Raw genomic sequence first — 24718 nt, forward strand, 5'->3', positions numbered from 1 at the left:
ATGTTTCGACCTCAAAACTTGAGTAAAAAGTTTGTTAAATAATCCAAGTTAATATAAATTGACTCATGCACAACTTATAATGACTCAAAATGACTCAACTATGACTCAGGCACAACACATAGTAACTCAAGATGACTAAAAACTAACCAAAAAGGGCAAAAGCGCGAAACTCTATCGCATTCTAACCCCCTTTCTTAAAAGGAGTTACGCCCCCGTAACTCGACTACTAACCTCCGAAAATAACTCTGGATATCTTTTCCTCATATCTGCTTCGGCTTCCCAAGTAGCTTCCTCAGTTTTATGGTTTGACCATAGAACCTTGACTATCTTAACATCCTTGTTCCTAGTGCTTCTTACTTTACTATCCAAAATCTTCACAAGTCTCTCCTCATAAGTCAAGTTCTTGTCCATCTCAATGGTTTCAGGCTGTAAAACATGGGAAAAATCTGGTATGTATTTCCGAATTTGGCTCACATGGAACACATTGTGAACTCTTTCTAGCTCATTAGGCAAATCCTACTTGTATGCTACCTTTCCCACCTTTTGGATGATCTCGTACGGTCCAATGTACTTCAGGCTTAACTTTCCTCTTTTCCCGAACCTCATCACTCCCTTCATCGGGGATATTTTCAATAAAACTTTCTCATCTACTTCATATTCCTCATCCCTCCTTTTCAAATCTGCATAGCTCTTTTGACGATCTTGTGCGGCTTTAATTTTCTCTTGAATCATCTTTACTTGTTTCACCGTCTCCTCGATCATTTCCGGCCCAAGTGTAACAGTCTCGCTCAATGTTATCAAAATCGTGATCCGTATCATAGGATCGTACGATCCTACGATCCTAATCTCATCAAACGACTTGGATCGTCCTTAAAATCGGTTTTGCAAAAAATCGGCATAGGATCGTTGGGATCGTATAGGATCGGTGGGATCGCGATCCTATGTCGATTCCAACGATCTTACATTAAAGCTTATATTTGTGAAAATTTAGTCATCCAAACATATTATGGGCTGGCCTATTAATTCTAGCCTTAAGAATCCAAGATATCATTATCTTATTTGTAAAAAAACCCTTTTTGATCACTTTTTCCTATCCATTTAACCGACATTCAAGATTCAAGTCATTCAACTCCAAATCTCCATTTCACCATTATCTTATTCACGCAAATAGACACATGCATGATGCATAAACTCCATTTTTTTGCTCCAAGCTTGCAAAGGTATGTTCTTATATTATGAAATTTTCAATTTTTCTTTATTTGCTTAGTAATTTAGGGATTGTTTTTGTAAATTTGCATGTTTTTGTTCGATTTTCTACTGTTATTCAATTTAGGCATTTTGTTTAGACTTTAGATTTTGTTAATTTAACATTAGTTATTAGAATTTATGTTAGGACTAGTAAATTATGTTGATAATCTAGAAATATTATTAAGTTTAAATTGATATTTGAAGATTGAAGTGCTCAATTTTTTTTCCTTAAATTGAAATTCTATGTCTATATGTAGGTAGGTATTATTTATGCGACTCTGTTGAAATTGATCATTCGAACTTCAAATTATGTCAGCCTCTGCAAGCTCTGTTAAAAAGAAAAGGAAAAATTTTCCTGGTAGTAGGACTGACCCAGGCTGGGAACATGGTAGTGAGGTAGATAGTGAAACTAAGAAAGTAAGATGTAAATATTGTGCTGTTGTGCGTTCTAGTGGTGTTTATAGGCTTAAACATCACCTTGCTGGGACTGGTTGTAATGTTGAGAGATGTTTGCAAGTTCCGGATGATGTGAAACATAAATTTAGAGACCTATTACAAGCTAATGTAGAACAATCTAGTTGAAAAAAGAAAAAAATTAATGATATAGGTGAGGATGATGATAATCATGAATATCAACAAAGTAATAATTGGAACAAGAGGGGGGGGGGGGGAATGGATGCTTTTGTGAGTAGAAGCAAACCTGGAGTACAAACAACACTTAATCAGAAATATAAAAAGGAAGAAAGAGAAGAAGTTTATCAACAAATAGCTCGTTTTTTTACACTATTGCACTTCCATAAAATGCCGTTAACAATCCTGAATTTCCTATATATCATGGTTGGAAAAATTGCAAAGTATGGAATTGGAGTTAAACCACCAAGCTATCATGAAATAAGGGTGAGGTTATTGAGTAAAGAAGTGAAAAATGTAGTGACCATGCTTGAGGAGTTCAAAGAAGAATGAAAAAAAACAGGTTGCACCATTATGTCAGATGGATGGAGTGATAGAAAAAGACGTTCCATTTGTAATTTCTTAGTGAATAGCCCTAAGGGGTCTGTGTTCTTATCTTCAATTGATACATCTGAGATCTCTAAAACAGCTGAAAAAGTTCTTGAAATGTTGGATGCGGTTGTAGAAAAGGTTGGTGAAGAGAATGTTGTGCAAGTTGTCACAGATAATGCTGCAAACTACAAAGCTGCTGGAGAAAAGTTGATGGAGAAAAGGACTAAATTATTTTGGACACCATGTGCTGCTCACTGTATTGATCTAATGCTGGAGGATTTTGATAAGAAGATTAAGGTCCATAGTGCTACTGTAAGGAATAATTTCAAGCTTTTAAAATCCCACTAGCTCGAACCCCACTGTGATCATACACTAAAGTACGGTGGCGTCCAAAAGGGAAGAAGATAGAGCAAAAGAGTCGCCAACAAGTTTTTAAGGAACTTGTAAACCATCACGAGGTGAAGGTTACACCCCTTAACGATCCAAGAGATCGTCAACTCCATAAGGTCATGAACCAAATAAGGGTCCGGGGATGAAGGTACAAATCCAACCTAAAAGAGATTGAACCTGCCCTAATAATAGGCCTCTACTTTATTCTGCTCGTATTCATGTGCGCTTTCTGACTAACATACAATCAATAGGATTAACCCTAAACTTGTTTATCTATGTTGGTTGAATATTAATGCACAAACAAACTATTATTGGCGATCACTTGAATTATAATCACAATTAACTTAACAAGATTATTAATTATCTTATTAAGCGTGGTTACAAGTACAAATTCCCTTTAAACATGCAATAAAAGGTGATCAAGCAATAAAGAATAAAATAATCAAGCAACATAATAATAAATAATCATTATAATAATAATAATAATCATTATAACAATTATAATCATAATCATGTTCATGTTAATATTAAAGCATAATAAAAATAGCAAGATCCTAGGCATGATACTAACAAGATTAATAACAAACCCTAGCATGTCACTAAGCAATAAAAATCAAATCTTTAACCCTAACATGATACTAACAAGAATAAATATTAGGAAGAGAATAAAAGGCATCATAGCAATCATATTTAATATTAAAAATACCCTAGACATGATACTAGGAATATCATAATAACAATATAAACATGATATCTATATCATAATATCAATTAATCAATTAAAACACTTACTTGGATGCCTCGTACCTCTTTGTAATTACAAAATACACACGTTAGTAACTTCCAGTAAAATAATAATCAAAACAATTAAATTAAATACTTAAAATAGAGATTTGGGACCAAACCCTCAGAAATTAAAACCTTTCACGTCTAGGGCGAAGGCAACTTCGAATATGGCTAGGTGTATCAAGATCTTGCGAATGCGGAATTTTGTGTGAAAAAGCAGAGTTTAGAAAAGAAAAGAAAAGAATGGAATGCTAAAGAATGAAAGCTTGATGAAGAGAATCGATGAATGAAAACGGAGTTTATTAAAACTAATTGTGAAAGTTGATTAAAACGGAATTTATTAAAACTTAAGAATAAAGAGAATTGGTGAATCTTGGTCCTTGAAAACGGAGTTTTTGATACGATATTTATAGAGAAAATCATCAAAAAAAGATAATTTATCAAAACAGAGTCTGAAGACCACTAAAACACATTGGCGCCAGAACCAGTGGCTAGCGCCAGGCGCCAATGCTGGCGTCTGGCGCTAATCCCGATTCCAGGCGCCAAGGCCTGGGGTTGGACGCCAAATCGGCTTTCAACGTGTTTTCCAAAATCTGATAAATTTCCGTACTGGAAGATAAAATAATATAATTCCCATCGAAAATGCTATTTGATCTAATTAAAACTCTGAAGAGTCCTAATTGAATAAGGAATGAAAAGAACCTTCTAGAATGTTCTAGAATCCTAAAACCATTCCTAATTGCATTAGGAATGATAAATTATATTAGGCCCTCCCCTAGATCATTAGGCCGTACTTAAAGCTCAAACCGGGCCCAGTTTAGTAAATTGGCCATAACTTCCTCAATATTCATCGGAATTGGGCTTATAATATATCGTTGGAAAGGTCTTTGCAAGCCCCATCCAACTACACCATTATTGGACCCATATCATGGACCAACCAAACTGGATTGGCTGTTTTCTTAAAATAAAGTTTTCAAAAACAGAGAGAAGAGAAAAGAAATAAAACTTTCCGCAACACTAGACCTTTCCACACTTTTGTTTCATTCGATTATGATTTGATGTGAAAGGTACTCATCACTGGGTTTGGTTTTGGGGAGACACAAATGGGTGTCTACAGAAGCCCCCACTTTGACTGAGTTTGGAGAAACGCGAGTTTCGAAATCGAAAGTCAAAGTAATGATAGGGACGGAGAATGATTCAGAACGTTCGGCGATCCTAAATCAATCTTGTAACGCCAATACCTGCAAAACTAGCATTAGTTAAACAGACAAAAGAGTTAAGAAACGCGTATCTTGCACCGTCGAGCACACGTCTCTGAAAGTAACCGATTGTTGCTGCTGTTGTTGTTTTGACGACCTCCTGCAAGCTAGAGAATGCCATCCCGCTTGAAAACCGCTACGCCTTGTAACTGCTTCCAAATTAGAAGATTGCTTCGCCTGAAACTATCCTCCCCGCTATGATAATATTCCACGTCCAAGGGAATATCATCGAAAATTATTTCTCTTGAAATAATTCTCATCCGCATTATGATCATCTTCCGTGCCTCAGGAATTATGATCGAAGACAACTTCGCCCGAAATTACCTTCAGCTGTTCATGACAACTTTCCGCAAACCAGGGAATGATGCCGAAGACATCTTCTCTTGAAGTCATCCTCATTTGATGCGATAATTTCCCAAAGGAAATTACCGAAGATCCACGCCTGTCAATCCTTAAAAGTTCGCTTAAACTTTGCTCTTGCTATGCCTGTACGTCGGCGCTCTTTTGCTTTGAACCTGTACGTCGGTGCCTTTTGCTAATGAGCCAATATGTCGGTGCCTTTTGCTAATGAGCCAATGCTTAGGCGCTTTAAGCTAAGTGAGACGATCTTTTCATCAGGTCGATCACTTTACGTAATCAAGCCGATTACCTAATCATGTCAAATTTCTTAGAGGGGCTAACTGGCGTACCAAGGAACCCAAAATATATTGCAGAAGGCTAGCACAACCTCAACAGGTGGCTGGCTGCTTTGGCGTCGCTGAAAAACAATCAGCGTCAGCCATATGGCATTAGCGCCATGCGCTGGCATTGGTGTCTGGCGCCAAGCACAGAATGTGACGCCAATGCCTAGGGACTGGCGCCAGTACGGATTTTTCTTTAAATTCAGTTTTCTGTTTTATTTCTTGCTCTGTTCGTCGCGAAACAGCCCGAGAGAAGTCCGAAAACTTCAATTGATCGTTGCTCACTCATTTCTCAACCGAATTCGCTCAAATTTGTTGCAAATCAAAGCTCTTCTCATCCATATTCCCGATCTATGTAAGTTTTCCTCCAACTCACATCGGTTTTTATGAATTTTTGGCATTTTTATTCACGAATTTCATGAAAATTCGAAATTTATAATGCTCAATTTGCTTTGTTTATCAAGATTTATGCCATGAAATTGCTTGTTTATGTTTGTATATTGCCTTGGGAGTAATTTGAGACTTGTTTGACTCAATTTGGTGAAAAAATGAGCAATCCGCCATTGTTGGACCTCTTAAGGTCGTGAAGAACAATATGACCCGTTCTTGATGTTTTTGCTAGCAATTCTTGTTCAATTTGTCACAATAATCACTATAGTGTTGCAAGAAATTGTTTGATTGCTTGAAAAAATGTTGTCATGCTCAACTTGAATTTGTGCTCTGTTTTAGTACTACGTACTCTGTTTTTGCGAACATAGTATCATGCGGCTAGGCGAACCTTTAGATACTATAGAACCTAAATTTATGATGATTCTGCACAATGTAGCATGGCTAGAAAAAGAGGCTCAGGTTCACGGTCCTGAAACACTAGACGGGAGCATGAGCCCGTGGAGGACGACACTACACCGTCCACTTCGCTTGGTCGGTTCCCAGAGTGGGATGAGCAGACCTTGTTCTTTGCCCCTGTCCACCACATTTCTGAGAGGGTGAGACGGGGAACCGAACCTGGGAGGACACGGAATCACGGCTCTGGCTGTGATGGTCTAGGCGATTTGTATAGGATGCACATTGCCAGAGATCGGGAGACGAGACTCCTATGGGAGTCTTGCGGACTGGTTGCCCTGTTCGAGACCTCCGAGGCTATGGTTGCCTCCAGCGGGGATCACCATGTAGTACGTGCTCTGGTGGAGTTCTTCTGGGACACCACCAACACTTTTCATTTTCCCTGGGGTGAGATGATGGTCACTCCTACAGACTTCAGTCTCATCACAGGACTAGAGTTCACTTCTGTGCCGCTGCCATTCGACGGCAGTATCGACGTCTTTTCTCCAGAGGTCGAGGAGCTGTTGGGATCGATTGCTGTTCGGGCCCGAGCTAAGGTCGAGACGACTCAGTTCAGTGCTAGGGGGATTTGCCGCTCAACGCTGGCAGCGGCTCTTGACGACGATGCGACCACCCGAGAGCAGCGGGTGCGCATCTTTGTACTGATGTTGTTGTCAGGGACATTCTCCCCTGACAGGGGTAGTAGGGCGTTGCTTTACTACCTCCCTGCTGTTCGCGATCTCCGGCGGATCGGGACTTATGATTGGGCCAGCTTGGCCTACATTGACTTCGTTCGCGCGCTGAGGGACTCGTGTCGCCACCGGTCCTTTAGGACGAACGTTGCTTTGTCTGCTTTCTAGAAGGTCGTAGAGGTAAACATTATTCCCTATAAAGTTTAGCCCTATATGTTAGTCAACATTTACTCATGCTTTAGCTTTTTTGTAAATCTGGTTCTACGAGTATTTTCCTTCCATTACGCCGGCGAGACCATCGCCGAGGGGGTATCCGGTGAGCGCCTCTTGGGGCGGCCACCATGTGGACCTGTCTACTGCACGCGTCCGGAGTCGGATCATCTCGGTACGACTTTTAGTGTTTGTCTTGCTCTTCTATGACGTTTCGGACATGTTCTTACCCGATTGGTATTTTTTATAGGGACCTGAGGTAGTATACCGACCATGGGGTGGTTGGACAGTCCCTGGATTAGCCGCACAGTACTCTGCTGAGCGCCGCTACTTTCTGGGGACCTACGGAGCGGTTGTGTACTTAGGAGAGAGAGTTGCTATCCAGCACTCTTCCGATGTTTTTGTCGTTCCTGCTCCTCCACCACGTCACATGTTCGACGAGAGAGAGTTGTCGAGCATGGCTGAGGAGTCTGGTTCCCTCTGGCGGTCCCATGTGATCCTTGGGCGGAGTTATGCTGAGGAGCTACTTCCTTTGTTGGCTCCCGCCCCTGTACCGGCCGAGGATGTGAGGGTAAGATCCTTAACTTTTTGTGTTTTTTTCACTGAGTAGCCCCCAAGTAATACCTTGCTGATTTCTTTCTGTTTTATCAAGATGGTCCCACTGAGTTTGTGCCACCCCGTATGTCCATCCACTACCGGGGGATGTACGGGCCGATCAAGGAGATGATTTCTCCGGCTCCTGAGGGCGAGCGCTTCGTGGAGCGGTCGATTCCTCGTCACCAGACTAGGGTAAGTCTAGTTCTAATTCAGAATCTTGTATTCAGTTCGCATGCATTTTTACTGACTTAACTTTCCTTGACAGTTCTCACGCGAGGTGGTTTCGGTTATGGCACGATGCATAGATGCCTTCCGGAGCCAACTTGTTCGGATGAGGAATGCAGCTACCTGTCGTCGAGACGACGCTGTCCGAGAGGTAACTTTTCTTCACTTATTTCTACATTATGCTTCAGTTTTATCTTGTTTCTGATTTAATTCTTTTTGCAGGGTCAGCTGATTGCTTCTCACACCCGTACGAGGCCTGAGGGGTGGAGAGAGCCGGCGAGGTCTAGCTCGAGACGTCGTCGCACTTCGTCCGGAGGTAGAGGTGGTCGTTCTGAGGCTGCCCGAGCCGATGTTGATGAGGGCTCAGGGTCTTCTTCTGAGGGTGCTCCTGCTGCACCGGTAGGAGAGGCTACCTCGGCTTTCAGAGGTGGTGGGATGTACGAGGTTGGCTCGTCATCGCAGCAGCCTCTGCGGTCTCAGCCTCAGGTTGATCTTGGCTGGAGCGGTCCTGTCTTGAGTTTCCCTTCTCCTACTGAGACTGGAGCTGGTGCTGAGGCCGGAGCTGGCGGAGAGGTGACTCCTCGGACGGCGCAGTTTTATGGCATGATGGGCCTACGTCCTCCGGCGCCGTAGTTTGCTTCTGTATATGTTTTTTTATTTTGACTTTTTATAGAACTTTGCCTTTGACTTATTATTTAGACACTTTGTACTTTATGTTATGTTATTGTAAATTCATTATTATCTATAGTGTTAGTGTATGTTAGTGTGTGCAAGTGTGATAACAATTTTGCGCAAAAATTCCGTCATTTTTTATTATTGATGGAGGGTATTATCTGACTCTCTCCCCCAAAAAGAAAATATAAAAAGGAAAAATAAAACGGAGAAAAAAGCTGATTTTTGAAAATTAATATAAAATTCAAAAGAAGAAAAAATAAAAATTAACTAAAAATAATTGCTATATTTAATTAATTAATAATAATAAAAAAAAAGATAGAAAAATATTTAGAAAAATAAAAACGGGGCCATAAAATCATTAAACCGACTCCAGTTTAATATCAAAACGCAACTGAGCACGCGCGACTTTTCTGCTAATGTGGCGCCAGGCGCTACACTTAGCGTGTGGCGCCAATAGCTGATGGGTGACGCCAATTTCGGGTGTGTGACGCCAAATGACGCTGACTTCTTATTCCAGTCAGGTTGAAATTCCTCGTAATTTGTGCATAAATAGCCCCTTGCTCAGCCGATTATTCACAAAATTCCAGCGAAAAAATTATTCTTCTCTTTAGAAAAAATAATAATCATGTCTTTAGCCACTAAAACCTTCACCCAATATTCTCATGAATGGTGTCGATCTCTTAATGCTAGAGAAAGAAAAGAATTGGATTTATTTCACTTGGGGGGAATTTATGGCATTAAAGGGGTAGATCTAGACATAGACTTCATACATACCGCTTTAGAATTTTGGAACATTGATACACATTGTTTTAGAATAGGGTATGATGAAATTAGCCCTTTGCCAGAGGAATTTGGTGCTATTTTAGGCTTCCCTGCAATAGACCTGGTAGTAATCCCTAGAGTAGATGCATATTACTATAAGGATTTTGAGCGCTTCTTTAACTTGAAGGAAAGGGATTTATCAAAAATAGTAGATGGCAATGTAGTGAACTTGAAAGAATTCGCACGCTATTATTTTGATAAACCGCTTTCTGAATCTTTTCACATATATAGAAGAAGGGCTTTCTTATTCTGCATGCTTAATCAATATTGTCTTAGTAGTGGTAAAATTAACGAGGGTCAATCAATTATAACCACTGTGCTAGAACAAATTGAATCTGGGAGAAATCCAATGCCATTAATAGTTGGAGAGACTATGATTAGTCTAGATGAATTGAAAAGGGACCCAAAAGCACCTCTTCGCGGTTCTCCAATTTTATTACAGGTAGAAAAATAATATTTTTAATTACAGAAATCAAAAAATATATTTTTGTATTGTAATATTAATTTATTTGCATTGGAATTTTTTTTACAGATGTGGCTAATGGAGAGGCTAGGATTAATTAGCCCTCCGGACGACATTGAAAATTATACGCCCACTTGCTTTGTGAGAAGAAAGAAGCGCATCCCTAAAATTGGGCGCCATGGGTGGAAGAAAGTCTTTGAATCACGTGATTTTGCTATCAAGTGGGTCATCCCATGGTGGAAAATAAAAAGGATGGTTGGTGTTAACAAGCAACCTTTCTGCCGTCTTCCAAGCTTGTCTCGCGTGACATATTATTATCCTTGCAGAGTAAAGAGACAATATGGCTTGCTTCAAAATATTCCTTCTGGGGATCTTTGTCCTCCCTATGAGTATCCCATATCTCAAGAAGTAGACAAATTTGACACGTACTGGAGCGCTAGACCTTTATGGGAAGTGATTACCCAAAAGGTTCCCCCTTCTTTACCTAATGATGTAAAAAAGTGGTTGTTGAAGAAGTCTTCAATTGATCAGGGTAGAACCGATGTGAAGAATCGTCTAGGTGACAGGGTGACACCGGCCATGGAACGCTTAGGTGGAAGAATTGAGTTCAAAACACCTACAATGCCTAAGAAAAAGAGTACTACTAAAGACAAGGGGAAAAGGAAAGCGACGGACAAAAAGGTTTAGGTGGAAAAGAAGCATGGGGTGTTAGCTGAGGGGGAAACAATCTATTCAAAAAATTGAATGTAGGTCATCTAAAGGATGCCTACTAGCTAAAGTAATGGATGAAGAGGAGGAAACAGAAAAGAATTGGAAAAGAGCAAAGAAGGAGAAGAAAGACTAGAACATTGCTTAGCTTTAGATTTATTAGATTGTTATTATTTATTATTTAAAGTTAATTTATTTCAGCCTTATTTAAATTCCATTAACGATGTAATTTTGTTTTATTAATGAAATTTCAGCTTTCAATTAAATTGTTACTTTAAATTTATTAAAGCAATGAAAAGCCGAAAAAAATTAATTTTCCAGAAATCTTTCGAGTACGGAAGTCGAAAATTTTCCGAAAAACACCGAAATTCGTCCAGATTTTATTTCCGATCTGGCGTCGGAAATTGCAGATTGGCGCCAGCTAATGAGGTCTAGCGCCAGGCGCCAATACCATCGTCTGGCGCTAACGACCTATTGCTGGCGCCAGGCTTTGTTCTGCGACGCCAGTAGCTTTTCCGACTTTTGTTGACTTCTAGTTGATTCTGGAATGCGGAGATGTCGAATAATAAAGTGGCCGCACCCGTAATGGGTTGCCTACGTATCCCTTCCTAAGGAATCAGGCCGAACGTAGCTCTCTTGAGTGTCCTACTCAAGTAATTATGGGTAGTATTTTTTAAGTTGGTCAAGATTGGTCATGTTTGAGAATTCATTGCCATCCATATCAGTTAATTTTGCTGCACCACCTGACAGGATTGTTTTGACAATGTAGGGGCCAGACCAATTAGGTCTAAACTTTCCCCTTGGATCTAAAACATTTTTCCTTAACGCTTTTAATACCAAATCTCCTACTTTGATATTTCTTGTCTTGACCTTCTTATTAAAATGTCTAGCCATACGAGTTTGATAGCACTAGGTGTGATGTAGAGCTTATAGTCGTTTTTCGTCGAGTAGGATCAATTCTTCATATCGTGCCCTAGTCCATTCGACTTCATCGAGTCTACTCTCTAGCGCAATACGTAGAGATGGTATTTCTAGTTCGACAGGTTGTACGACATCCATTCCATATACCAAAGAAAATGGTGTATTTCCTGTTGACGTACGGATTGACGTGCGATAACCCCACAATGCAAAGTGAAGCTTGACAGGCCAATCCTTATAATTTTCTGTCATTTTCTCGATGATAGTCTTTAAATTCTTATTAGCTGCCTCGACTGCTCCGTTTGCTTGAGGTCTATAAGGGGACGAATGATGATGTTGGATACCATATTTATGTAGCAATTCTTCACATTCGGCTTGAAAGTGAGTTACATTGTCACTTATTATTTCATGTGGGACTCCATATCCACAAATGATATTTCTCTCGATAAAGAGCGCTACATGTTTTGCAGTGAGTTTAGCATATGATTGCGCTTCAACCCACTTCGTAAAGTAATCAATTGCTACTAGAATAAATTCGTGGCCTCCTGTCCCTGGAGGAGTGATCTTCCCGATTATGTCAATTCCCCATGTAGAGAATGGCCATGGTGATGTGTAGGTGTAGAGCAAAGATGGAGGAACGTGTTGTAAATTGGCATAAATTTGACACTTAGGGCATCTTTTCACATATTGATGGCAGTCCCTATTCATGGTAGTCCAATAATACCCTTCTCGCATTATTTTCTGGACTAACATTTTGCCATTTATATGAGTTCCGCAGATTCCTTCGTGGACCATTCTCATTATTCTTTGTGCATCCACCTTCCCTACACATAGGAGAGCTCGACCTTTTGGTACCCTTTTATGTAGCTCGTTGTCTATGAGTACATATTGAGAAGCCAAAAGTCTCAAGGCTCGTTTTGTTCTTTTGTCAGCATGAGGAGGGTATTCTCCATTGGTGACGTAGTTGAGAATGTCTGTGTACCATGGTTCTTCTTCTTGTTCTTCATCTTCATCTTGGACTGGATTGTCGTCTTCTATAGCCTGTATATATGCTGGTTTGTGCCTTTTTTCGATAGTTAGAGGCATTTGCTCGATATCTGTGGGAATCCTAACCATTGAGGCCAATATTGCCACGGCATCAGCAAATTGGTTTTCTTCTCTTGGTAGATATGTGTATTCCACCTTCTCTAACTGATCGGTAAGAGTTTCCAGATAAGTTTGGTAAGGGGCTAGGCCTTCGCTCCTTACTTTCCACCTTTTAGATATTTGATTGATGATTAGAGAGGAGTCTCCGAATATCCTTAACTTCTTTACTCCCAATGCCAGGGCTGTTTCAAGGCCTACCACACATGCTTCATATTCAGCAGCATTGTTGGTAACGTCGAAATCAAGCTTTATTGAGATTGGGACATGTTCTTCCTTAGGTGATACTAGTAGCACTCCGACACCACACCCCTTTTGGTTTGAGGCTCCGTCGAAATACAAGGTCCAAGTATCATCTTCGGTGACCATCAAATCTTCATCTGGAAATTCATTGTTCTGTATTGGTGTCGAGTCTTCTATTGGAAAGTCTGACACCACAGATCCTTTAATGGCTTTTTGTGGCATAAACCGCACATCGAACTGGGCTAAGTTGACTATCCATCTTGAAATACGTCCATTGAGCGTTGATTTCTCGAACAAGTATTTGAGTGGATCTAATCGAGATACCACGAAAACGGTATGCACCAACATGTAATGTCTCAACTTAGTTGTGGCCCACACCAAAGCGAGGCACAATTTCTCGAGTGGTGTATAGCGTGTTTCGTATTCGAGCATCTTCTTACTTAAGTAATAGATTGCATTCTCTTTGTTTTCTACCTCTTGTGCTAGCATGGCTCCCATTGTCTCTTTGGTAACCGTCAAATATAACCTAAGAGGTATTCCGGGAAGTGCTGGCGCTAATACGGGAGGATTTGCGAGATAGGCTTTGATCCGGTCAAAGGCTTTTTGACACTCATCATCCCATATTACTGGTACATTCTTCTTGAGCTTTTTGAAGATTGGTTCACATATTGTTGTCAGTTTGGATATGAACCTACTTATGTATTGCAACCGGCCAATGAATCCTCGAATCTGTTCCTCGGTCTTGGGCGGTGGCATCGACATGATTGCTTTAATCTTGGTTGGATCTATCTCAATTCCTCTAGAGCTTATGACGTACCCCAAGAGCTTGCCTGAGGTGACTCCAAAAGCACATTTTGATTGATTCAACCTCATATTGTATTTTCTTAACCTTTCGAAAAATTTCCTTAAGGCTACTTGATGGCCTGAACGGTCCTTTGATTTTACAATCATGTCGTCGACATATACTTCAACTTCTTTGTGCATCATGTCATGGAGCAAGGCAGTTGCTGCACGTTGGTAAGTAGCACCTGCGTTTTTCAACCCAAATGGCATTACCGTGTAACAGTAAGTGCCCCATGGTGTAATGAAAGTTGTCTTCTCCATGTCTTCTTCTGCCATGAGAATCTGATTGTACCCTGCGTATCCGTCCATGAATGAGAGAAGCGCGTGATTTGTTGTGTTGTCTACCAGAATATCGATGTGTGGCAAAGGGAAGTCGTCCTTTGGACTTGCCTTGTTTAGATCTCGATAGTCGACACACATCCTTACCCTTCCGTCTTTCTTTGGAACTGGAACGACGTTGGCGACCCATTCGGGGTATTTGGATACCTTGATGAAACCTGCAGTTATTTGTTTTTGAACTTCTTCTTTTATTTTAAGTGCTACGTCGGGTTTCATTCGACGCAACTTTTGTTTTACAGGTTTCATTCCTGATATTAATGGTATAGTGTGTTGAGCTATTTCTCTGTTAATGCCTGGCATATCTTCATATGACCAAGCAAATACATCGATAAATTCTTTAAGCAAGTTAATTAAATCGGTTCTTTCTTGTTTATTCAATGTTAGTCCGATTTTAACTTCTCTTTTATGAGTTGAATCATTTGAGATGTCAACTGTTTCAGTCTCTTCAATTATCGGTGTTTTCTTTTCAAGTGTTTCCATTGCTTTAATAAATTCTTTATCTTTTTCATCGTTAGCTAAGCAATGCTCGTCATCTTGGGTTAGGGAAGAACACAAGAAGTAAGAAGAATGAGCGATATTATTATACTCTGAGATCATTACATCAAAGAGCGATATGTCCTCAGGGACTTGATCACTAACTATCCTAGGAGAAGAGATAGGAAGGGGAGGCATTATAGCTAAAGACTTAGAAGGTTCTAAAGGGGAAGACTCTGACTCAGACTCTGACTCTGACTCAGACGATTCTTCAAACATTGGCCCTTGTCCTGTCGTGATTGATATCTTCCTTCCACTCGGAGTAATGACCTTGATAGTCTTGCACCACCCTTGCAATAATCCTTCAGCTGGAGTAATTAGCTTTGAGGGGTCGAAGTTTTCGCTTTGTAGGACCGTTTGAATGAGTGAGGAGTTATCTTCCTCATAAACTGGCTCATTCTTTTCTCGCCCAAACAGTAATCCCATGACGTTAAAGTCAAAGCATGGGGGTGCTTTCTCCTTGTGGACGGGAGTTGGGATTTCATCAGTGAAGTAGCAATCCAAGAAGATCTCGAATTCCGGTTGTCGTATGCCGTTTACAACAAATGGCTCGGGAAATTCATGGCATGGATAGTCCTCTCCTTCTTTTATAAACTGACCATTAAGCGTAAGAGGGTACTGATCCATTAGAATTGCTTTCTTTTGAATACGAGCGTCCCTACGTGCTTTCAATTTGTCATGGGCTCGCTTGAGATCTTTCCGAGTCGGTTCGAAACCAAGTCCGAAAGTATCTAGTTTAGGGAGGCCAGGTGACTCTATCGATTTTGCTATCCCCTTCTTCTTTCCTAAGGTCATCCCAGGGAAGTGTCCTTGTTTCTTCAGTATAGTGTTGATAATCATGTTGGAATGGGGGTCGTGGCAAAGAGATGTCCTTTCATCCTCTTGGATTAAGGAGGCTTCTTCGTTAAAGCCCCATAGGTCTTCATCATCTTCGTCGTGCTCTACGTTGATGATTGGATTCTCTATTGATTTGATCCTCATTGGCGAAGCATCTATGGTGATGGGGATTCCTCCAACTATGGCTTTCACTTGTTGGTGGAGAGATGAAGGGACGACCTTTAGATCATGGAGCCAAGGGCGTCCTAACAACAGATTAAATGAGGCTTTGATGTCTACCACTTGAAAAGCAGTAGCATGTTCTATTGCTCCTGCCGTCACATTAAGGGTTATTTTGCCAAGAGCTTGACGTCGAGTATTATCGTAAGCTCTTATTCCTTGTATGGACGGAGTTAAATCCTCATCTCTTATGCCAAGCATCCTCGCAGTCCTAAGTGGACAGACATTAATAGCCGATCCATTGTCTACAAGAGTCATGGGAACATTCATCCTTTTGCAGACTACCGTGAGGTTTAACGCCTTGTAGTGTTTGTCACCTTCCGGGGGTAAGTCTTTATCAGAGAAGGTGATTAGATTAATTGGACTAGGGAGGTCACTCGTGAGGAAGTTAGCTAGTCCCTCAGGAGTGGTGTCAGAATCTATCCCGATCTTATCCAAGGCATTCATCACAGCTAACCTATGTTCTCGAGATGTTGCCAGAAGCTTCCATACATTCATCTCAACTTTTTTCTTCTTGAATTGTTTAACGATGTCATTTTCTTCGATGATAGGTATGGGAACTTGTTGTACAGTAGGCATAGGTTGTGTTGAAACGGGAGGTTGTATTCTCCCGGATCTTGCGAGGACGTCTATTGATGAATCTTCTTCAGCCCAAATGTCGTCTGTGGTGTATGATACGGAAGGTGAAGGTCCTATTATGTCCTTTAGATAGACATCTTCTTCATCACTGTCCCATACTCCGTTAACATTTATGTCTTCTTCTTGCTGAACTTGGACTAATTCCTTTCTATCAATCATTTTCTGCACCAAATCCTTTAACTTGAAGCAGTTTTCTAGGGTGTGTCCTCTTGACTGATGGTATTGACAGTAATATCTATCTGTCCTTTTCAATGATTCAAATGGTCTCGGTTCGAGAGGTTTGACCTTGCCATTCTCGGAGAGCATTTCAAACATTTGTGTATACGGAATCCCAATTGGAGTATAAACTTTATTGCTCTTCTTGGGTCTTTCGGTGACTTGTAAGGGAAAGTATTTTGCCTCATAAGTTGTTTTTACTGGTGTGAATTCTCTCTTAGGTTCTTCATCATATTCCTTGTGAAGTTCATTCAAAATTTTGAGAGTTTCATGTAACAGTTGCGATGTCTCCCTCAGATACAGTGTGAGTATTCGTATCTCTACCTCATTTGCTGGTTCTGGAAGATTATCTTCGACATCGAAAAAGGTCTCTTCTTCTTCTTCTTCGACATTGGTTGCTTTGACAGGCTTAATGAGAGATGAGGGGTCAACTTCGCTTTCTTCATCAGAGATAGCCAATGTATGAGCTAGAGGTGCATTGTCAATACTCGGTTTCTTACTGGCAGGAGGCAACGCAGCTTGTTACTGTCAATTAGGTCTTGGATAGCTTCCTAAAGCTTCCAACAGCTTTCAGTGGAATGGCCCCTACCTTGATGATATTTGCAATGTGCATTGGGGTTCCAATTAGGCGATCTCTTCTCGACTGGTGGATCTCCAAATGATCCAATGGGAGTTATAAGACCTTTTGCATTTAGTCGATCAAACGCGGTGTCATAACTCATGCCAATAGGAGTGAAGTTTCTCCTAAACGGTTTCTTTTGTCCTTGGTTGTTCATGGCGAGGACTTCTCCCTGGTTAAAGGCACTAACATTATTTGAGTGGGCGGTTTTGGAAGAAGAAGGATTGTCGTTCTTCTTTCCTTTCCAGCCACTGTTGGAATTATTGTTGGCAGCTTTAGATTTAGCCAAGTCATCTTCGATATTAATCCCAATATCATAAACAGCCTTAAAGGTATGAAGGTTATTTTGATATTTAAGATGTTTTGAATATTTTTCTTGGAGGTTTTTAATGAACAGTCTCAAGGACTCTTTTTCACTTGGTACCTCAATCATTTTAGCTGAGGTTTCTCTCCACTTGTTAAAGAAAGATGTGAAGCCTTCGTTCTCCTTCTGCTTGAGAATTTCAAGTTCTCTATGGTCAGTTTCGACTTGAACGTTGCACTTGTACCTATCAACGAAAGCGTTTGCTATGGATTCCCAGGTAGAGGTCTTTTCCTTTTCGAGAGAAAAGAACCATTGTTGGCAAACGATCTCGAGAGATAGCGAGAACAGAGAAGGGAAGACTTTCTTATCGATACCCTTGATACTCATTATTGTTTCAAATGCCCTTAGATGGAAGTATGGGTTGTCGATTGCCCTGAACTTTGGGATGTCGTTGGCACTGAACTTCTGCGGAAGAAGATCCTTATCCACCAAGACCCCTTGGGATGTGAGTTCTTGAAACTTGTAGTCGTTGGACAACTTGCTTAGGCTTTCTTGCATGAGGTCCATTTGTTGTTGCTTCGCGGGATCCTCGATCTTAAGTGCGAGAAGCTTCAGTGTCTCAGTTACAGTAGCCAGTTGGTTCTTGAGATCGTTAACTTCTTCCTGAGTTGCCATTATGACTCTTGCTTTCCTCTTGCGGGCTATAGGTTTGTCGAAAAGTTGGACTTGTACGAAAAGGTTATCTTTGATTAATCGTCCTTCCTTTCTTGACCACGCGCTGTAAATTAAGCCAGTTTGCGTTTTAATTACTTGACTCGAATCAATTTGACTTTATGGTTTATATTTTTATAAAAAAAAGGGTATGCAAAAAGTATGCATATTTTTAGGGAGCAATAATGTACATGTGTTTAGGGAACTTAAGTATTATTATTTATTGGAGGATTAATATCCGACTTACCCCCCTAAAAAAATGACGAAAAAAAGATGCGCGCACACAAGACTCCCTTAATCATGGTCAAGACATGTGTATTGGTATGTGTATTGAGTGTAAGTGACATGTTTGGACTCTTGTGTAAGACCATGAAACTTAGTGCCTAAACTCGAATATTAATTCAATTAAGCATTATTGCCAGCAAAATTAACCGAATTAAACCGGAAACTGATTAATTAGACATTAGGTGATGACTCGACAAATAATCCGAACTGTCGGCCAAGCGACAGGACTGGCGTCACAATATGGTGGTTGGCGCCAGACTTTTTAGTAAATGTCTGGCGCTGCACACCATACAGTGGCGCTACAGCTCATATTTTGGCACCAATATTGGAGTCTCGGTCTGGGACTGTTTTCGATATTATTAGTCAACTGGGGTATGCCTAAAGTCGTACTAGGTCAATTCCGATTAAAGAAGAAAAAACTTTATTGACTCGAATTAATTAATTAATTAATTAGGCAAAGTTCTTTAAGTCATTACTTATAATCTCAACACAAATCAACAAACGGTTAAGAGGAGCATAGGATATATATGCACAACAAATAATGCACAATTAGGCAAGTAGGCACAACATGATGCAATGAGTTCGCAACCTAACCATGGCTCTATTTCTCTAAAGTTCGGGATATGGTTTAGTCAAATAGGGTCCATGGTTAATTGTCCAGATGCACCGCGTAGAAGCCTAACCGTGAAGGGTTAACGCGTGTGGATAGAACACCGCGAGTTTTTAGAAAAAACTTACTTCCATGGTTTGGTGAATTCAACCTCTCAGATGTACCCTTTGTTGCCAGGAGCGTTCAATCGAGTAGATAGAGCATGAATTCCCAGAGGGTTATGCCCATATGTAGAACACATATGGGTTTCAGAAAAGTGAGAAAAAATTCAATCAGGAAGTAGGATCAAGCAAACAATACGAAAAACCGGTCGAAATTAGAACGCATATTTCTGGCTCGGTATTGGGGGAAATTAGCGCCAGCAAACAGAGACTGGCGCCAACTTTTAACTGTAGCGCATGGCGCCAATACTGGCGTCTGGCGCTACGGCTAAAAGTTTGGCGCCAAGCTCTAGCCCCTGACGCTACTTCCCACATGCCTTAGCAGCTTTCTGTGCTCAATAAAATCATCCAGTTTCGCGCGGTGTTATTTCAGTCCTTGTTGTGAAAGACATTTCTCAAATTTTCTACGTGTAAAATCCTTATGTTTTTGACTCATTACGGATGGTCTTTCCAATGATAACCTTTTTATGCATATGCCACAATGTCAATCAAAATTACGCACATCAAATACTTAGAACTTTTCGAGTCTCATCCACTCATTCTAAATCATTGCCGAAACAAATTCAGGAATTAATTATAGAAATCCTCCCCAGCGGAGTCGCCAAAAACTGTAGGGAATAATTTCAAGCCTTTAAAATCCCACTAGCTCGAACCCCACTGTGATCATACACTAAAGTACGGTGGCGTCCAAAAGGGAAGAAGATAGAGCAAAAGAGTCGCCAACAAGTTTTTAAGGAACTTGTAAACCATCACGAGGTGAAGGTTACACCCCTTAACGATCCAAGAGATCGTCAACTCCATATGGTCATGAACCAAATAAGGGTCCGGGGATGAAGGTACAAATCCAACCTAAAAGAGATTGAACCTGCCCTAATAATAGGCCTCTACTTTATTCTGCTCGTATTCATGTGCGCTTTCTGACTAACGTACAATCAATAGGATTAACCCTAAACCTGTTTATCTATGTTGGTTGAATATTAATGCACAAACAAACTATTATTGGCGATCACTTGAATTATAATCACAATTAACCTAACAAGATTATTAATTATCTTATTAAGCGTGGTTACAAGTACAAATTCCCTTTAAACATGCAATAAAAGGTGATCAAGCACTAAAGAATAAAATAATCAAGCAACATAACAATAAATAATCATTATAATAATAATAATAATAATCATTATAACAATTATAATCATAATCATGTTCATGTTAATATTAAAGCATAATAAAAATAGCAAGATCCTAGGCATGATACTAACAAGATTAATAACAAACCCTAGCATGACACTAAGCAATAAAAATCAAATCTTTAATCCTAACATGATACTAACAAGAATAAATATTAGGAAGAGAATAAAAGACATCATAGCAATCATATTTAATATTAAAAATACCCTAGACATGATACTAGGAATATCATAATAACAATATAAACATGATATCTATATCATAATATCAATTAATCAATTAAAACACTTACTTGGATGCCTCGTACCTCTTTGTAATTACAAAATACACACGTTAGTAACTTCCAGGAAAATAATAATCAAAACAATTAAATTAAATAATTAAAATAGAGATTTGGGACCAAACCCTCAGAAATTAAAACCTTTCACGTCTAGGGCGAAGGCAACTTCGAATATGGCTAGGTGTATCAAGATCTTGCGAATGCGGAATTTTGTGTGAAAAAGCAGAGTTTAGAAAAGAAAAGAAAAGAATGGAATGCTAAAGAATGAAAGCTTGATGAAGAGAATCGATGAATGAAAACGGAGTTTATTAAAACTAATTGTGAAAGTTGATTAAAACGGAATTTATTAAAACTTAAGAATAAAGAGAATTGGTGAATCTTGGTCCTTGAAAACGAAGTTTTTGATGCGATATTTATAGAGAAAATCATCCAAAAAAGATAATTTATCAAAACAGAGTCTGAAGACCACAAAAACACATTGGCGCCAGCCCTGGCTAATTGGCGCCAGAACCAGTGGCTAGCGCCAGGCGCCAATGCTGGCGTCTGGCGCCAATCCCGATTCCAGGCGCCAAGGCCTGGGGTTGGACGCCAAATCGGCTTTCAACCCGTTTTCCAAAATCTGATAAATTTCCGTACTGGAAGATAAAATAATATAATTCCCATCGAAAATGCTATTTGATCTAATTAAAACTCTGAAGAGTCCTAATTGAATAAGGAATGAAAAGAACCTTCTAGAATGTTCTAGAAGACTAAAACCATTCCTAATTGCATTAGGAATGATAAATTATATTAGGCCCTCCCCTAGATCATTAGGCCGTACTTAAAGCTCAAACCGGGCCCAGTTTAGTAAATTGGCCATAACTTCCTCAATATTCATCGGAATTGGGCTTATAATATATCGTTGGAAAGGTCTTTGCAAGCCCCATCCAACTACACCATTATTGGACCCATATCATGGACCAACCGAACTGGATTGGCTGTTTTCTTAAAATAAAGTTTTCAAAAACAGAGAGAAGAGAAAAGAAATAAAACTTTCCGCAACACTAGACCTTTCCACACTTTCGTTTCATTCGATTATGATTCGACGTGAAAGGTACTCATCACTGGGTTTGGTTTTGGGGAGACACAAATGGGTGTCTACAGCTACCATCACTAAGGCTAGGAAGATAACAACTTACATATACTCTAGAACCATACTCCTCACTTGGATGAAAGAGTTTACCAAAGATAGAGAGCTTATTAGACCTGGTATCACGCGATTTGCTACATCTTACTTGACATTGAGGTGCTTAAATGAGCATAAAGGATCATTACTTGCTTTGTTTTCATCTAATAAATGGACATCAAGTAAGTTTTCTAAATATGTTGAAGGGAAAAAAGTTCAGAGAATTATCTTGGATACCAGGGGATTTTGGCAGAGTGTTATAATGTGTTTGAAAGCAGCATTGCCACTTGTAAAAGTTCTACAAATGGTAGATTCCGATGAGAACCCAGCTATGGGATTTATCTATTCAGCTATGGCCCAAGCTAAAAACCAAATCAAGGAGAATTTTAACAATGTTGAAAGAAAGTAAGCTGTTAAGTTTCATATAATTTATTTTGTTTTATGTTGTTACTTATTAGAACATAATTTTAAATATATACTTGCGTATAATCTTTTTCTTATAATGTAGCTATAAACCAATCTTGGATACTGTTGATGAGCGTTGGGAGGATCAACTTCATAGGCCCCTCCATGCAGCAGCTTATTTTTTAAATCCACAATTTCAATATAAGCCTGATTTTCAAGCCAATGCTGACATTAAAATAGGCTTATATAATTGTCTTTAAAGAATGGTTTCTGATCCGGACGAAAGAATGATGATTGATTTACAAATGGATGCCTTTAAAAATGCTAGAGGGCTTTTTGGGTTGCCTACTGCTGTGACGACAAGAACAAAAAAAACTCCAGGTTTGGATTTTGGGTATAAAATTACATCTTATTTTTTATTACAACAAATCGAATACTAACATACTATTCTGAATGTGCCTTAATTCATAAAGATGACTGGTGGGATTCATATGGGGATGAATGTCCACAGCTTAAAAACTTTTCCATTAGAATTTTAAGCCTCACTTGTAGTTCCTCGGGTTGTGAACGAAATTGGAGTGCATTTGAAATGGTAATACTACTATTTTTTTTTTTCTTTTACTTTATATTATACAATTTTGGGTCATTTGATGTCTTCTAAAATTTTTTTCTATATGTAATTTAAACAGGTTTATACTAAGAAAAGAAATCGATTACATCAACAAAAAATGAACGATTTAGTTTTTGTGATGTATAATTTAAAATTGAAGCGAAGGCATGAGAAACGAGCAAGCTAGTCAATAATAGAACCAATAGTTTTGGAAGAGTTGCCGTCTGATGATGAGTGGATAGCAGAAGAAGAAGAACATATTCTTCCAACAAATGTTGCATGGTTCACTAATCTTGATAGAGCAGCAAGGAGGATTGCTAGACAAGTTACAAGAAATGGAGATGAAAATCATGAAGACCATGATGGTGAGCTTTTTATTTTCCTTTTCATTCAATATTTATTACTTATAAAAATCTTATCTTCTCCTATTTCACCTTTTTAATTATTTTTGCCACATATTGTGTAGATGAAATCGTTGAAGTAACAAATTTGACCGACAATGATGATGACATTGCAACAACTTATATGGGCTCAAATGAATTTCATGATGATGACGATTTTGGTGATGGAAACAACTTTGAAAATGATCCAGCTAGTACAGGAGAAACTAATGTTAGAAGTGATGATGTTGAGTATGGCAATTTGAGTTTTGGATATGATGATTGATGAATATACTTTAATTAAAACTAAGATTTTTGTAATTAAAACTATTTTATGTCATTATGTGTATTATTTTGTCATTGAACTCATAACTATTGCCTTGTTCTCAAGATTTTGATGTACAAATTTATTGAGAAAGATGTCGAAATATTCGCTATAATTAGCTTTTTAATGAAGTATCGCCTTTTCAATGAGTAAATCACTAAATATTAGCATTATTAGTGTTGTTTTTACATAAAATATGATCGCACAACAATTTTATACATCTACTATGTCTTAAAACTGAAAATTGGTAGGATCCTGCGATCCTACGATCCGATCCTTCTAGGCCTTTCCGATCCAACTTAGAATCCCGATCCTTATAACGAGACTCTCGCTTATGTCGTTCCAACATATCGTGCTTCTACACTTTCGCCCATACAAAGCCTCGAATGACGCCATCCCAATGCTTGCATGATAACTGTTGTTGTAGGAAAATTCTATCAAGTCCAAATGATCTTCCCACGAACCCTGGTACTCCATAACACATGATCTCAGCATATCCTCCAAAGTTTGTATTGTTCTCTCTGTTTGACCATCGGTTGTGGGGTGGAATGCAGTGCTCATCAACAACTTAGTCCCCATAGCCTTTTGTAAACTCTGCCAGAAGTTGGATAAGAACCTTGATTCTCTATCCGAGATGATGTCCTTCGGCACACCATGGTATTTCACCACAAATTTCACATACGCTCTTCCCAATTGGTCCATCGACCATGTACTCCTCATGGGTATGAACGTTGCACATTTCGTTAGTCGATCCACTATGACCCAAATTGTATCATTTCCTGCTCGAGTCTAGGGTAAGGCTCCCACAAAATCCATAGAGATCGAATCCCACTTCCAACTAGGCACCTCCATGGATTGAACTGTTCCTTGGGGTCTCTTATGCTCGATCTTGACCTTTTGACAAGTTAAACATCTAGCCACAAATTCTGCCACTTCCCTTTTCATGTTCGGCCACCAGAATGTCTTTTTCATGTCCTTATACAACTTATCCCCTCCGGGATGCATTGAATAAGGAGAACTATGAGCTTCCTCCTTCAACTTCTGCTTAAGATCGCTTCGATTCTGAGGGACACACCATCTCCCTTTAAACCTCATGCTTCCATCATCGGCTATCGAAAAGTCCAATACTTGCCCTTCCTCGATCTTCTCTTTAATCTTGTTT

At 39.5% G+C, this 24718-nt stretch overlaps 1 protein-coding gene and 1 pseudogene across 1 annotated transcript; one reads left to right on the top strand and one right to left on the bottom strand.

The window, feature by feature from the left end:
- Positions 1–204: 204 nt before the first annotated feature.
- On the bottom strand, positions 205–819 carry LOC145625188 (uncharacterized). Its single transcript, XM_081678262.1, has 2 exons — positions 532–819; positions 205–426 (listed from the first exon to the last, which is right to left on the bottom strand). The coding sequence occupies exons 1-2, from the start codon at positions 817–819 to the stop codon at positions 205–207; spliced, it is 510 nt and encodes a 169-aa protein (XP_081534388.1).
- A 738-nt stretch (positions 820–1557) lies between these two features.
- On the top strand, positions 1558–23517 carry LOC145625189 (uncharacterized; annotated as a pseudogene).
- Positions 23518–24718: the final 1201 nt, after the last annotated feature.

This window comes from Chenopodium album, chromosome 3 (assembly GCF_948465745.1).
Source record: "Chenopodium album chromosome 3, dcCheAlbu1.1, whole genome shotgun sequence".
Lineage (NCBI taxonomy): Eukaryota > Viridiplantae > Streptophyta > Magnoliopsida > Caryophyllales > Amaranthaceae > Chenopodium > Chenopodium album.

Excerpts from the sequence above, each read along its gene's own strand:
- LOC145625188 (XM_081678262.1), bottom strand. The coding sequence starts at position 819 with ATGATACGGATCACGATTTTGATAACATTGAGCGAGACTGTTACACTT. Across the intron at positions 427-531 it reads TCATCCAAAAGGTGGGAAAG|CCTGAAACCATTGAGATGGA; the intron begins GTAGCATACAAG and ends CATGTTTTACAG.